Here is a 15717-nt window from a genome sequence, read left to right as displayed (position 1 = left end):
CATACGTAACACGTGTCCCAGCCATCTCAACTGATGACGTTTTTTTACTTCATCAATCGATTTGCCAACCTTACCCAGTACCCTTTTCCCAACAATTGCATTACTTACTTGGTGGTACCAGGATATACTAGTAATGCTTCGAAGACACCTATGATCGAATACTAGTAGCCTACGAATATCCTCTACTCTTACCGGCCATGTTTCACTTCCATAAAGTAGGATGGAACGAGCTGCTGCACAGTAAACCCGTCAGTATGGGGTATCTATAATCTTGTGGAAATCGGTCTTTAATGGATTCAAACCTGGGTTGCTCAGTTTCTCAGTATGAGATATTAGTGCTGAACTATGTGGATAATGAATGTCCTACAGGGCTGAAATATTTATGTTGATTAGTCACTAAGTAATTTTACTGTAATTGGATAGAATTGATTCTGCATTCTACTTAGTCAAAAAGAGTTTATTCTTCTTCTGGATAATACTATTGAGAAAGTGACTTTAGAAAATTGGGATATTAGAAAGAATTGCTGTAGGAAATGAAAATTTAACGACTAGTAAAAAACTGTCTCCAGACTATACCAACGACAGTAAAGGATACTAATCAATTGCGGGAAAAATTTAAACCTCACTTTTTGAAGTGATTTTGGACTCTCAGAACTTCAAGAATAAACCGTCTAGTTAGAATAAGCAATGCAATCACCGCGTTAAAGTTCCTATATGAATTCCTGAATGGGGTCCCAGTAGTGTGTGAAATAATACTATGGGCTTCTGAAACACGATGTAGTATCAGTTCATGAAGTCATTTACGTTTGATTTAAGCTGTACGTTGGTAGGTGCAGGCTGATTATTTGGTTAGGATCGACATGATGATTAGGATTTGTGATTGAAGTTGGATCTTGATATTGTAGAAAACCGATCTCGAATAAATCTTATCTTCATAGTTCTTAACTCAGTATGTTAGACACTAGCTTAGTAGTCAGGACAGTTAATTTTCAGTCGTCGGATCTAATGTTCGAGGCCCATTCTACATAATTTAACCTAGTCAGATGGCGAACTTAATTGACATGGAGATTTTTTATAACAAGCAGATTAACATACCCTTTATGATGTTGATTCTGCAAAGATAACATGAAAGTAATATTACCCGTATATTTTCTTGCATCACCAACTAATCATCAAATAAAAGCCACAGTAAGATCGCCCTATTAGTCTAGCTACATTAGAAGTTAGTCAATAAAGTTTTATCGGCACCAAGGACTTATATACCTTTAAATCCAACCTTTTTAAAAATCTTATTATCTAGGATATTTCAACCAATGTACCCATTCAAAGTAACAATGTTAATACAAACGTCAATGATATTTGCAAATCTACAACTCAATTGGATAAAGACATGACAATTGCTGATTCTAAAAATCTATCATCTGATCGTCATCAATTTATTGAAGAGATTAGACGTCGAGAATTTGGTGTCGGTGTTGAATTAAGTGAAGAAGCAACTGATCTAATTCAGGTTAGTTGTAATTTAATGGTTTTCTTTAAAAAAAAATAAAGTATAGACAATGACTTACCATTTTCAACTAAAAAACATAGAAATGTTTATTGTTTTGTAATAGATACATAATATGATCCAATTTTTCACATTACTATTCGATAACTTCTGGTATATGTCAAAGACGAGATCTAACCCCATAAGGAAAAGTAATAGGTACACGATAAATTACTCTAACTGGTTATTTCTGTCTATTAAGCAATCGTTATCAATTAAGTGTGACAGAACGGTACTGTGTATTGTTGTGATCATACCCTTTCCCAATCACGAAAGGTGGTATTCACTAACTCGTTAGCTCAATTTCCTGTTGTGCGTTCAATATAGCTTTCTCCACAGAAACAGCTAAATTCGTAGATACACCTGGAAGTAGTGTAATCAGGTAACTTGTTTTGTAGTCGTGAATTCACCATAGATCAGTTAGAAAATGATAGACGAAGGTTAGCTGCATAAAAGGTTTTGTTCATAATTACATTGAGATCACTAGGTTAGTACTGTTATTTCGTCTGGGGATCTTGACTAGCGTAGAAGTAGGCTGTATTAAAGCTAAAGATAATCAAACCAAGATATTGCTTCAGTTTATTAGGCCATTAACTATTGGTCTGAATCGTGTTTGAGGTACAAACCACGTGATTGGGGTCTGCTTTAACAACCATTACCAATAGTTAGAAACGTTGTTAAACGTAGTTAAAAACCAGTTACTGTGGTTTTGTTTTTGATAATTTCATCTCACTGTCCCTGTGTGTTGCGACAAATTAGGTTGGTGGAGGTATGTCTTGTTGTATATCTTGCTGGTAAATATTATCTGACTGACCATTACATAAGGAAAGACAGCATTTAATTTATAAATAGTTTTCACTGAATAGAATTGTTATATGTGTGAAACATGAAATATATCCGTAGTGTTTAATTTAAATGTGATATCATCTACATTCGTTTGGCTAGGAGTGGACAGTATCACTATTAAAGCCTACGACATAAACAGTATGTCTCACAATCCCACAGTAAACAAATCTGTCAGCCAGTGATTTTGAGTGCTGTTAGAGGTATGAGGGCAGTTATCACTTCCCGGTTGCCCACATTGTGGAAGGGTTCTTCTAGAGGTACCTGAAAAGGAAATCGAGTTAGAAGTGATCTTAATGACCTGAGAGCGTGACCTCAGTGCCCAAGGGACAACTGCTTGAGGTCGGTCACACACGACCTTTCTGTGGGTAATTTTTGTGTTAGCTCCGTACTTGTTGGGATGTCTTATTATCATATTGACTAAAAAATCTTTAAATAATTTCATCATTCAATAAAATAACTTTTCTTTCTCATCTTTTAATTCAAGAGAGTTGAAGGAAAATTATCACGTAGTCTTGTACAATTATCTGAAGAACTTTATGGTCTACCTGGACATTTTCTATTAGAACTAATTCAGAATGCTGATGATAATACTTACGGGATAAATGATACACCTACATTACAACTTCAATTATCCACTATTTCTACAATGAATAATGAATGTAATAGTAATATTAATGGTCAAAAATTCTCTTTACTTGTTATGAATAATGAATCGGTTGGATTTACTGAACATGATATGTCTGCATTATGTGATATTGGTCAAAGTACTAAAGTAACTCAACGTGATGCGAAAATAGGTTGGTTTATTCTTGAATTTTCAGTCTGTACTTTTCTATATTTTAAAACAAAAAAATGTTTGTGATTCTGATAGGAACCAAGTAATCCTAATGTATAATTATTGTTCAATAGAATAGTGTAAAGTAAAAATAACTTAAACGTAAGGTTTGAACTGTTCTTATTTCTTACCGTTCCATTACATATTATACGCCCCCAAATGCCCTGGTACGGCCGAGAGTGGGTAGGGTTCACTCTCCCTCTCGAAATGCTCTCACATGGCCACGCGTATATAGCTTCTTCCAACTGAAGCCTACTCACTGCCTTCTCGTGGCGGGGGTGTTGTTTACGAAATTAGGAGGACGAAAAGCGAATCTACCGCGCTTTAACCGGGTTCGTGGACACGGAAAGTCCACCTAGAGGAGTTGGAAAACCCTGATTCCAAACCAATGGTGCACATGGGATCCAGTATCCTGAAGGAACAAATGGCGTATGAATCAATCGTTGGTGACCGGCTACCATGGGACTGCATCTCCTTACGGTGCTCTATTGCCTTGTATATTAGACCTTTAGGTCGAGGGCTCGGGGTGTGGCCCCCTAAGAAAACCACCTGCTTCGGTCTGGGCACCTGGGCAGTATCACAGCCCTCACACAAATCAAATGAGATTTGTGTGGCGCATATGTATCTGGTGCTTCCTTGTACCAATATTTATGCGTTTAAATAATAAATAATAATAACATATTATACATAATTGTTTAAGTGTTTGGAGACAATCAGCATAAAGTCTTGTCGGATCAAGTTTTCGTCCTAAATGTTCCACGTTTTCAGGGCTTGGCTGTATTCTTGAATGAACTAATCCTCACTGTGGGATTCGAACCCTTGTTATAGTTAGAGATATTGCCATCGATCTATTTTGGCATCGGTTTACTCCTTCTAGGACTAAGATATTTACATGGATTGATCACTGAGTGGTAATGGTAGGCAGTATCATGTTTGTCTAGTCAGTCGTTAGTGGTGATCATATCCCATCGACCAAGTTACAAGGTAATCACTAGTCCAAATGACTGGTGGTCGTATACGCGGTATTTCAGTGTAAGGCGATTCCTCAATGATCACCTCTAACTAACTACTTAACATCAAAATATATCACACACAATGTAGAGTCACTCAGACTGGTGTCTAAATTACAGTTTGATCGATTGATTCAATTTATTTATTTACTCATTTGTTTACCCATTAATATGCTATTCAAATGATAATTGTTTTTCTGCTTATTAACAGGGCGTAAAGGAATCGGTTTCAAATCAGTCTTTAATATTACAGATACACCAGAAGTTCATTCCAACGGTTTTCATGTTCGTTTTCATCGACAATCGAAATGTACAAAGTACACTTCACAAACGTCACCATCATTAATACTCATACCTGAATGGTGTGATAATGAACAATTGATGAAATCTCAAAATTCTTGTAATGAAATACCATCATGGTGTAAAACTTTATTTATCCTACCTTTAAATTCTGAAACATTAATTAATCGTTCAACAAGAATAGTTCAATCACCTGCTCTCTATATTACTCAGCTCATTCAAACAACACTGCATCCTAGCTTAATGTTATTTCTTAGACGTTTACAATGTCTTCGATTCTCTTCTATGGAAGTAGGTTGATTTCTTATTTTTTACGATGATATATTATAGAGAAATAAAAATCGAGTACTTTTACTTGTGTATATGTTTATTAATTTGAGACTATCTATTAGAAACTTTAGATCTAGATTTCATTCTGGTTTAGATTCATTCCTCTACCTTACATCGATCAGTCAGTTACAATCAACATAGAGTATGGCATAAATGTGCATCAACTGGAGTTGCTACCATATCGTACTAGCATACATGAATGAAGACCAAGGGAGTCTAACTATTCGTAGCACCAATGCTAGTAGGAAAGAGTAAACGAGAAGAAAATTCAGATTGCATAACGCACTGAAAGATGCAAATGGATGATTGAAGGCTATGTGTATGTATTATGTAAATTCTTTTTAACTTATCACAATAAAATTCATGACCTTAAGATCACGCAATTTGTTAGCCTGATCTTTGAAGCTCTTATGTGCTCTTGTCACGGCTGATGGTGGAAACAGTCCTCATTCCCTCTCGAAATACTCATATAGTCATGCGTATACAGCGACTGACAGGGAAGTCCTATTCATTACCTTCTCTCGGCGAACGTGTTTACTACGAAATCGAGAGGACGGAAAGTGAATGTCCGGTGTTTTAACCAGGTTGATGGATACCGAGGATCTAACTAGGGGATTTGGAAAACCTTGATTACAAAGCAATGGTGCACATGGACTCCAGTATCCTCAGGGAACAAATGGCGTATGAACCAATTGTTGATCACCGTCTACCATGGGACTGCATCTCCTCACGATGTTCCACTGCCTTATGGATCAGACCTTTAGGTCAAAGGCTCCGAGTGTTGTCCTCTAAGAAAACCACCTGCTTCAGTCTGGGCACCTGGGCAGTATTACAGCCCATATATAAATTCAGTGATTTGTGTAGTACATGTATATTCTGGTACAGTTGTGTATCAATGTTTATGCGTTTCAATAAATAAACGACTTTAAGGACCTCCTACTCCATTGAGTCATGCATGAATCAACAATTAATATTTCTATAAAATTATCATTCATTTCACAATATCACTTTATAAAAAATTCATCTCTCCACTATTCTTTCATCGATTCTCATTGTTTACAATATAGTACATATTTTAAATTACACTCAAAATCGTTTACAATGGCGAAGGTGCATCCACACTTTATGTTCTTCCAAATTCTAATCTTCCGAATTGTTCATGTCTCTATTTTTTTTTCTCTTTTCAAATTTATTCCACTGGATTATACTCCATGAATAACATCTTCAAACCCTAATCTTTCACATTAATGCTTATACTCTTACTACCTCTACCACTATGTTATATCTGTGGCCGAGTGGATTATTAGTTGATGGGTGAGGTGATGAGACCGTCAACTAGAGAGCAGCGAATTATCGACTGGAGCAGTGACTCGAAACCGTACGAGCAGACTAGAGTGCTAACCGATCCTGCGATCTGCCTAACCCAGCCAGTTGAGTCCAGAACACAAATAACAGCCTCGGTAATATGAATCATTATTCACAAGCATACTGGGTTTATATACTAACCAAACAGACCACATGTACCAAAAAATAGATAAATAACATTTGTACAATAATTGGCCAATGTGGCTATGGATAGGGGGAAAGTAATCAATAACAATAGTTCAAAGGTCAAAACAAAGGTTATGGTAAGAGGAACACGAATACAATTAGGTCAGTTATTTAACAACTATACAATAGGAATTAGGCATATTACCTTTGTCCATAAATATACCTCAGATTTACCATTCATGATTCACCAGGGGATATAACACACTATGAGCCCCCAAATGCTCTGGTACGGCCGAAAGTAGAGAGAATCCGCTTTCCCTCTCGAAATGCTCTCACATGGCCAAGCGTATATAGCTTCTTCCAACTGAAGCCTACTCACTGCCTTCTCGTGGCGGGGGTGTTGTTTACGAAATTGAGAGTACGAAAAGCGAATCTACCGCGCTTTAACCGGGTCGGTGGACACGGCGAGTCCACCTAGAGGAGTTGGAAAACCCTGATTCCAAACCAATGGTGCACATGGGATCCAGTATCCTGAAGGAACAAATGGCGTATGAATCAATCGTTGGTGACCGGCTACCATGGGACTGCATCTCCTCACGATGTTCCACTGCCTTGTATATTAGACCTTTAGGTCGAAGGCTCGGGGTGTGGCCCCTAAGAGAACCACCTGCTTCGGTCTGGGCACCTGGGCAGTATCACAGCCCTCACACAAATCAAATGAGATTTGTGTGGCGCATATGTATCTGGTGCTTCCTTGTACCAATATTCATGTGTTGAAATAAATAATAATAAATAAATGGGATTTGAATTGACAACTGGATCTCTGTGCTAATGTGGTATGACAACTCGAACTGATGTACGTACGTACGTACGAAGTTCTACGTTATGGCTGACTGACTGACTTCAATTACACTTAGCGTATATGTAGATGTTACTAGTTATTAACTGAGTTCTAATGAAAATAAATTAACTGTCTAATTTGATGATTTCTTTAAAATTATTCTTTAATTAAATTATTTTATTTTCTTTCAAGTCAAATATTTATTGGAATGTAAAACGTACCATTAAAACATTATCATCATCATCTATATCCCTTGGGATATCAGTGAAAATTCAATGTTCTGCTGAAATAATAACAGTTCATGAAACTCAATGTAATCTATCATCAGATGGAGAAACGAATACAATACATAAATGGTTCTGTTTTAAAGAAATAATTCCTGTTGATTTTAAAGAAACAAATAAGGTTAGTTATTAGTTTTGACTATAATTACTTACTTACGCCTGTTACCCCTTAGTGGAGGAGAATAGGACGCACACCAGCATTCTCCATCCAACCCTGTCCTGGGCAATCCTTTCCAGTTCTTCCCAGTTGTTATTCATCCTTTTCATACCTGTTTCTATTTCCCGGTGTAATATGTTCTTTGACCTTCCTCTTTTCCGCTTGCCTTCCGGTTTCCAAGTTGATGCTTGCCTCGTGATGCAGTTTGTTGATTTCCTCAATGTATGTCCGATCCACTTCCAACGTCTTTTCCCAATTTCCTATTCTTCTATAAGTTGGTTTGTTTTCTCCCACAGTGGGCTATTGCTGATGTTATCCGATCAACGGACATTGAGTATCTTGTGTATATAATTGTTACAGTCCTGTCGCTGATTTATTATGACCTAATTGTTTGAGATTGGGAAGCCAAAAGATAAGATAAATATATTGGGAAAATTTGCATACAATTTATTTATTTCTTTTAACTCCAAAATGTATACTAATAAATATGTGACTAGTAGGAACACAACAGCAATAACCTACTGTAGGGTAAAACAAACCAGCTTCCAACTGAAGAGGAAATTAGGAAAAGACACTAGAAGTGGTTAAGACATTCATTACAGAGATCATTAGACTGCATCACGGGAAAGGCTCTAACTTGGAATCCCCAAGGCGAAAGGAAAAGAAGACCAAGGAACACATTGAGTCGGGAACGGGAAGCAGATATGAAAAGAATGAATAGCAATTGGAAACAACTGGAAAATATTGCCCAGGATAGATTTCGATGGAAAATATTATTAGGCGGCCTATACTCCTCCATGAGGGGTAACAGGTGTAAGTAAGTAAGAAACGCAACGTTTGAGAAATCATACAATCATATTCAAGCTAGGACATTAGAATAGAAAAAAATAGGATACAAGGAACCACATTTAAATTATAGTGATTTCAGAATGATACTGAATATGACAGTAATTTGTAAATTAATTTTAAACTAAATGTTTTTAGTAATTTATAGATTACCAGTTAAACGTGGAAATGTCCCGGTAACTAGCCATCATTGTTTGTAATTTGTTCCTCATTCTTCCCCCCTTAGCAGTTGATATATGTTTCACTGTTTGTAAATTACCGTTAATTAATTATTCTCCGCAGTGCGCATCCACGACCTCGCCCCGCGAGATTCGAACCCAGGATCTACCAGTCTCGCCCCAGAGCACTTAAACGATAGACCACTGAGCCGGCATCCCATGGTGTTTATGTCTAACTCCAACCAATCCATGAATTTGAGCAACCGTTCACCAAGTGTCTTCAGTGAGTTCTTATCTCACAACAGAGGTCGTTTGAACTCCACTAGTCACTGCGCACTGCTGAGGAGTCCCACAATAGAACGAAACGGCCGTCCAGTGCTTCCAGGTTTTCCCTGGTCGTCTAGCTTTAATTGACTCACGCTTTCAACTGTGAAAATACTAAATCTCCACAAAAAACCCCTTCTGAATTAATTATTCATCTATTACTCAGTTTTGTACTATGAATCACGTTATTTCCTATTTATAGTGCTTTGTACTCATGTAATTGATGCATATTATCATGTGAGTTTTTGAGTCAACGGATAGAAAAGAGGAGAGAGTAATTCTTCTGACTGTTTTTGTATCCTACTCGGTCGTTTATGATAGAGTGAGCTGCGTTTGACCAATCGGTATTAGTGGATTCAGTTGTTGTTGTTGTTGTTGTTAAGTTTAAGTATTCTTGGCCAGAAAGTGAACACGCCATCTATGGACTACCTAGTTTAGTTTAATGATCCGATTATTTGGGCATATATAGAGGTTGAGTCTATAACGAATATCAAATAACACTTACATTCCATACACCTTTCATTTTCAATTCTACAACCAATTTTTTTTTCAAAAAATTTATAACAGAATCTTCCATCACAGACAGAAATATCACTGGCTATTTCATTCGAATGATTCAGATCCTCTACAACCATGTGCTATATTTTCTTATTTACCAATACGTAGTGTTGGGTTCCGATTTTTTATAAATGGTAAGTTATTTTGTATTTATTTTAAAAAAATAAAACATTGTAACTAACACCTATTACTGCTGCTTCGATGGTTAGTGAAATGATAGTTCAGTGGTTGATGTATTTGACTTTCAGCCAATGAAGTTACCGATTCCAACCTTATCTTACTTACTTTGGTTTGAGAAAATTAGCATCACTAGAATGATTTATTATTTATTTCATTTAAACACAAATATTGGTACAACGAAACACCAGATACATATGTGCCGCACAAATCTCATTCGATTTGTGTGAAGGCTGTGATACTGCCCAGGTGCCCAAACTGAAGCAGGTGGTTTTCTTAGTTGACCACACCTGGTTACTTTGACCTAAAAGTCTGATCCACAAGGCAGTGGAGCATCTTAAGGAGATGCAGTCCCATGATAGCCGGTGACCAACGATTGATTGTGTTGTATCCCGAAGAGAATTGCGAATGGTGATTTTTGAGGACTATTTATTGGCCAATGTAATATATATATTTCTTATTGTAACTAACCTAATCATATTCGTTTCCTCTTATCACTAACTTTATTTTGACCTTTGAACCATTATTATACAATTCTTGAGTTATCATCAGTTTATTGATTACTATTCACAGCCACATTTGGCTAAATATTGTACAAATGTTATTTTCTATTTTATGATACGATTTGGTCAGTCTGTTTGGTATATAAACCCAGTATGTTTGTGAATAATGATTCATACCACAGAGGCTGTTATTGGTGTTTTGGACTCAACTGGCTAGACTAGGCAGATAGCAGGACGGTTTCGTGTGTCACTGTTCCAGTCGATAATTCGCTGCTCCCTGATTGGCGGTCTCATCAAGTCACACATTAACTAGGTATCCACTCGACCACAAGTATATCAGATTGATACACCATTTGTTCCCTCAGGATACTGGAGCCAGTCCATGTGCACCATTGGTTTGTAATTAGGGTTTTCCAACTCCTCTAGGTAGCCTCTCCATGTCCACCAACCCAGTTAAAGCACCGGACATTCGCTTCTCTGACAGATGCTATATACGCGTGACCATGTGAGAGCATTTGGAGAGGGAGAGCGGACTCTCCCTACTCTCTGCCGTACCAGGGCATTTGGGGGCCATGTATACAAATTTGTATTTGTCAGTGAGATAAGGTTAGTGAAGTTATATACTTACTGTAGAAAGATAAATATTCGGAAAACATTTCACTTCGGTTAATAGTTCTATCCAAGAAAACATCATTATCCATGTATTATATTATAATGAAATAGGGAATAACGTAGATATGTTTTATGTATTATTTGTGAAGAAAAAGACATTCGCAGGGATTATTAATTATTATTATTCAGGAATTCCCTCTAGTTTTATTTTTAATTGCCGCCATGTATTGTTTCAGAGATATCTGTCGATAACTGAACACTCTCCTATCCCAATTTTATAGATTTTTATTTATTTTAATCATACCATGTTTTCAGATAAATCTTACCATTTGTTTTAGAGTTTTCGCGTGTATTTCAGTCATCTTGAAAATCTTATCAGCTTACGTATATTTGTGTCTTACGTAAATATCAATACGAATTCAGAGGACTCGCTTCATTTTTTGCTAACTTGTGTTATGTCTTATTTATGCTAGATGTCTGTCCGCTTATTGTAGGGATAGTTCACTACTTAGCAATCCTTTCTGTTCTACTTCATGGCTTTACAGCCATGACTTTTAAATTTAGAGCGTATTCGTAGGTTACTAGTGTTTGATCATAGGTGTCTTTGAACAATTGTTGGAGTTTATTAGGACCACCGAATGAGCAGTGTTGATGTTAGATTTAGATTAGAAGATAGCAAATTTGTTGATAAGGCTTTAAACCTTCATCGACTGAGATGGTTGGTGCATGTTATTACGAATACATAACCATGAAGCTCTTTGTTATCTAGTGTAGGCATAGATTGGTAGAAACCTTGAGAGAGTGGATGTACCGAAATATGACACCGGTACATGAAGTCATTGACTGTTTGTCTAAACCATGTTGATAGATTCAGGCTACCTGATTGAGGTTCACATCACAACCATGTCCAATTAGTTTAAACAGTCATATCATGGATATGATCTAACAAAAGAAATAACGGCTTACATTTTATTTTTATTGAAGTTGTATTAATTTTCCATGTTGTGTTATATATGCTTCTACCAACAATAGTAATTGATTATAATAACAGAAGTTGAATATTTGTTGTTTTTTCTTCTCTTTGTACTGAATTACCTCAGCTGATTTCGATTTAACTTCTTCACGTGAAGACGTTGATTCAACAAGTGCTTGGAATCGTTGGCTTGTAGGCAAAATACCAAATATTTTTTCTGATATGATTGAATGTATTGAAAAGGTAAAGTTATTTCCTTCCATTATTATTATCATTATTTATGAGCACTAAACAGTTATTTCGTCCTTCTATTACGTCTCATCATCTGTAAACATCCATTAATATAGTTGAAGTTGTGGAAAGTATCCTCCAGGAAATTCTGATTTTATGACCCAATGTTTACTTTTGAATTCAATGCTGTTTGGAGTTGTTGATATACACAGTTGAGGAGTGTACTTCGATAATTATGAGTGTTATTATTATCATTATCATTATTATTTGAACACATAAATATTAGTACAAAGGAAACACCAGATATATATGCACCGCACAAATCTCATTTGATTTGTGTGAGGGCTGTGATACTGCCAAGGTGCCCAAACTGAAACAGGTGGTTTTCTTAGAGGACAACACTCGGAGCCTTTGACCTAAAGATGTGATCCACAAGGCAGTGGAGCATCGTAAGGAGATGCAGTCCCATGGTAGTGGGTGACCAACAGTTGGTTCATACGCCATTTGTTCCTTCAGGATACTGGAGCCAGTCCATGTGCACCATTGGTTTGTAATTAGGGTTTTCCAACTCCTCTAGGTAGCCTCTCCATGTCCACCAACCCAGTTAAAGCGCCGGACATTCGCTTTTCATCCTCTCAATTTCGTAAACAACAGTAATGCCAATGTGAGAAGGCAGTGAATAGGACTTCCCTGACGGAGGCTATATACGCTTTGCCATGTGAGAGCATTTGGAAAGGGAGAGCGGACTCTTCCCACTATCTGCCCTACCACGGCATTTGGGCACTTTATTAAATATTATATGTTCATTGTTATATTGAATTTTTCTCACAAGATATTTCAACAGGTTTCTCCTACAAAAAAACGATGGCTGCACATGTATATAACATAAATCAAGTAAATTATTTAGAATCCAATGAAATGACTTCTTATAAGATTAGGATCTGTACAACTTTTACTTCGAACTGTGTTTACAAATACGAGTTATTCAGTAGGTCAGTTTTAACGACCTGTTCGTAACATAGTATATTTGCTAGACAAGGTATTTTAAAGCATTTATACCTTTGTTTGCGCGCATGAATTCTAATGTATTGACGCCTCGTTTTACCACAAAATATACAAAGAGAGAGATATGAGTGAAATGGATAGTTAGTATCTAGTAAGAAGACACTTTCCATGAGTTTGCAAGATTTTAGATGTCTATCCACAACCATATTAATAATGGCCTCAAAAGATTCATCACACACGCCCTGCTAACTGCCTTTAGCACTCTCCGCAATACAGCAAAATCTCTTCTTAAAAGCCCAGGAATATATGGTAATATTCAAAAATCGAAAAATCGTAAGAGTAAATGTCGAATAACTCCAAAACCATGCAGTCGCTTTATGTAGTAAGTCAGACGGAAAACTTTCTTCGATAACAGTAAAACATGAGAAGACCTAGAGAGGTCAGAGGAGAAACCTACAGCAAGATAAGTGATCTTTGACATTTTTTTTTCATTAAAAAAATCTCCAGTAGTACAAGGTTTATGGGATTCAAACAAGATGTTTAGGAGCTGTTCATGTCTCCAGCTAAATTTAACAGGTTGATATTCAACTGTTAAGATAATTGGATAGTTGAAGATAATCGTCAGCAGACCCAATGGACTTAGATTTTGCATTGATCGATACTCGTCAGGGTTTCTTGCCTACTACTCCTCTTGACTATCTAACATTTTAGCATAGTGTGCAAAATGTTGATTCACTTAAGTTAAAATCTCCACATTGCAAGTTGATTCATGAAATTCGATTGGTATCATAGGATAAGCACAATTATGTCAATGCATAACACGATATGACATAATAACATATTGGGATGAATTAACCATATTAAACAATCATCATTCTGAACTGATCAATATTCTTAAGTGTAATTGTTTCTGGTCAATTTGTTTATTTGCCCATTTTCTTTTCTGTCCATTGGTTATTTAGTTACCAGAATCATGTTTTACAGTTGACTTGGATTCGTCTAAGTCAAATGACAATTTGGGATATACACGCATTGAATTGATTGGGCGTATTATTTCTTGTCTTCCATATAATTTATCATTTTCATCTTCGAGCTTATCATCAACGGCAGCTGGTTGTTTGACAAATCGTTCCATCACACCGTCATCATCATCATCATCATCAATCACCACAACGATAACAAATGACAATGTGTTCTTCGGTTTATCAAATCAATTACGCGCTAAATTATCAAATCTTGCATGGTTACCAGGTATTCAACGTACAATTGATTGTTTACCGAACATTGATTCGTGTAAATATGTGATTGCATCAAAGTTATTAGTTGTTCCAACATTATTATCCTCAACATCATCTTCATCAATGTTGATGGAGAAAGAAGGTAGCCATTCTTCAGAATGGACGAACTCTGTAAGCTACGTAAAATTTATTTCGAATTATATTCGTTTAAAGTTTCTTACTCTCGCTTATACAGTTTTTTGATGCTTAGTTCGATGTTAAATTGCGTTCAATATCCAATCGCCAAACATTGGTAGTGATAGTAGTGTGGTGTATGCTACTCAGATATAACTAGTATGCAGCATCAATCAGAAGTGAATTGCCTGTTAAGAGGATAACTGACTACTAATTTTAATTCCAAAATTTCAAAGCTGAATTCAGGAACATTAACTCGACTTCTTGAATCTTTTTATTCTTAATCTCTGATCCTTAACGACATTCCAGTTTTCACTAGAGATACTCACACGTTCTCCGTTCTTGGTATTGTGTGTTTTAGTAAGAAATAATATTTCCGAGGGGTGTATCTCTTTCCTGAATGTTGGGAATAATGTCAGGTTGTGAGAATTTGTTTTGTTGAGCTGGTGTATCGAATTACTCAACGGTAGGAACAATCAAGAATGAAGTAATTAATGAATAACTTTTGTTGAATGTTTCTGTCCTATAAATGTCATCTACTTTCTACGTCTTTTCATCATTGATTCTTAAACAGTTTGTTTAAATTATAATACCCTTTTCCTAGTGTAAGTACAGGTTTTTTATTGATTATTATTCATAAAGTATACTGTGCTTCTCAGTTCATTACTCGCTTACCAGGTCACAACTAACTTGGTGGTCATTTTTATAGTCTGGTGTTTCAGTCATATTTCGGCACATATCTTTCTAAGACGTGGGAATATTATATTTAGAATTGGCAATGCAATCTAAGAAAACTTTCTTTTCGTAAACTAAAGACCTATCTCTTATTTTAATAAATTTTATCATTGAGTAGCGATTGCCTCTTCACTGTTCTAATATCCCTCAAATTCAGTTTGAATAGATGGAGAAACTGTATTTAGCACTCAGAACCGTCTCTACATTGTCTTTGGAGAAAAACTATAAATACCTAATTTGTAATTAAGTTTCTGCTTGTTAGTTCTACAATTATATCATGTGAACATCTCTACTGATGGTTCTGTAGACGATCATTTCATAAAAGTTTTAGAATAGAACAATCTTTCAACTTAAATCCTTATCAGAAGGAGTATTTTTGTGGATATTATAGTAATTTCAATAGTTGAAATCATGAGTCCATTGAAGCTAGACCACCATGGAAAGACTGGTAAACTGTAATTTGCTATCACTATTATTTCGGGGATTTACTGGGAGAGCTTAGAACGAAAATCTGTTCATACGATATTATAATATGCTAACTAA

At 36.1% G+C, this 15717-nt stretch overlaps 1 protein-coding gene across 1 annotated transcript in view; it reads left to right on the top strand.

Moving 5' to 3' along the window:
- Smp_134120 (hypothetical protein) overlaps nucleotides 1-15717 on the top strand; it is a 70003-nt gene that overhangs the window by 25817 nt on the left and 28469 nt on the right. The window contains exons 14-19 of the mRNA XM_018790854.1: nucleotides 1301-1510; nucleotides 2877-3189; nucleotides 4449-4828; nucleotides 7392-7604; nucleotides 9555-9660; nucleotides 11919-12034. Of these exons, the coding sequence (XP_018647378.1) occupies nucleotides 1301-1510; nucleotides 2877-3189; nucleotides 4449-4828; nucleotides 7392-7604; nucleotides 9555-9660; nucleotides 11919-12034 (1338 nt within the window). The remainder of the gene's footprint in view (nucleotides 1-1300; nucleotides 1511-2876; nucleotides 3190-4448; nucleotides 4829-7391; nucleotides 7605-9554; nucleotides 9661-11918; nucleotides 12035-15717) is intronic.

The sequence above is a fragment of the Schistosoma mansoni genome (genome assembly GCF_000237925.1).
Source record: "Schistosoma mansoni, WGS project CABG00000000 data, supercontig 0254, strain Puerto Rico, whole genome shotgun sequence".
Lineage (NCBI taxonomy): Eukaryota > Metazoa > Platyhelminthes > Trematoda > Strigeidida > Schistosomatidae > Schistosoma > Schistosoma mansoni.
Note: the sequence above shows the minus strand (reverse complement) of the source record. Positions and strands in the feature narration are given on the sequence as shown.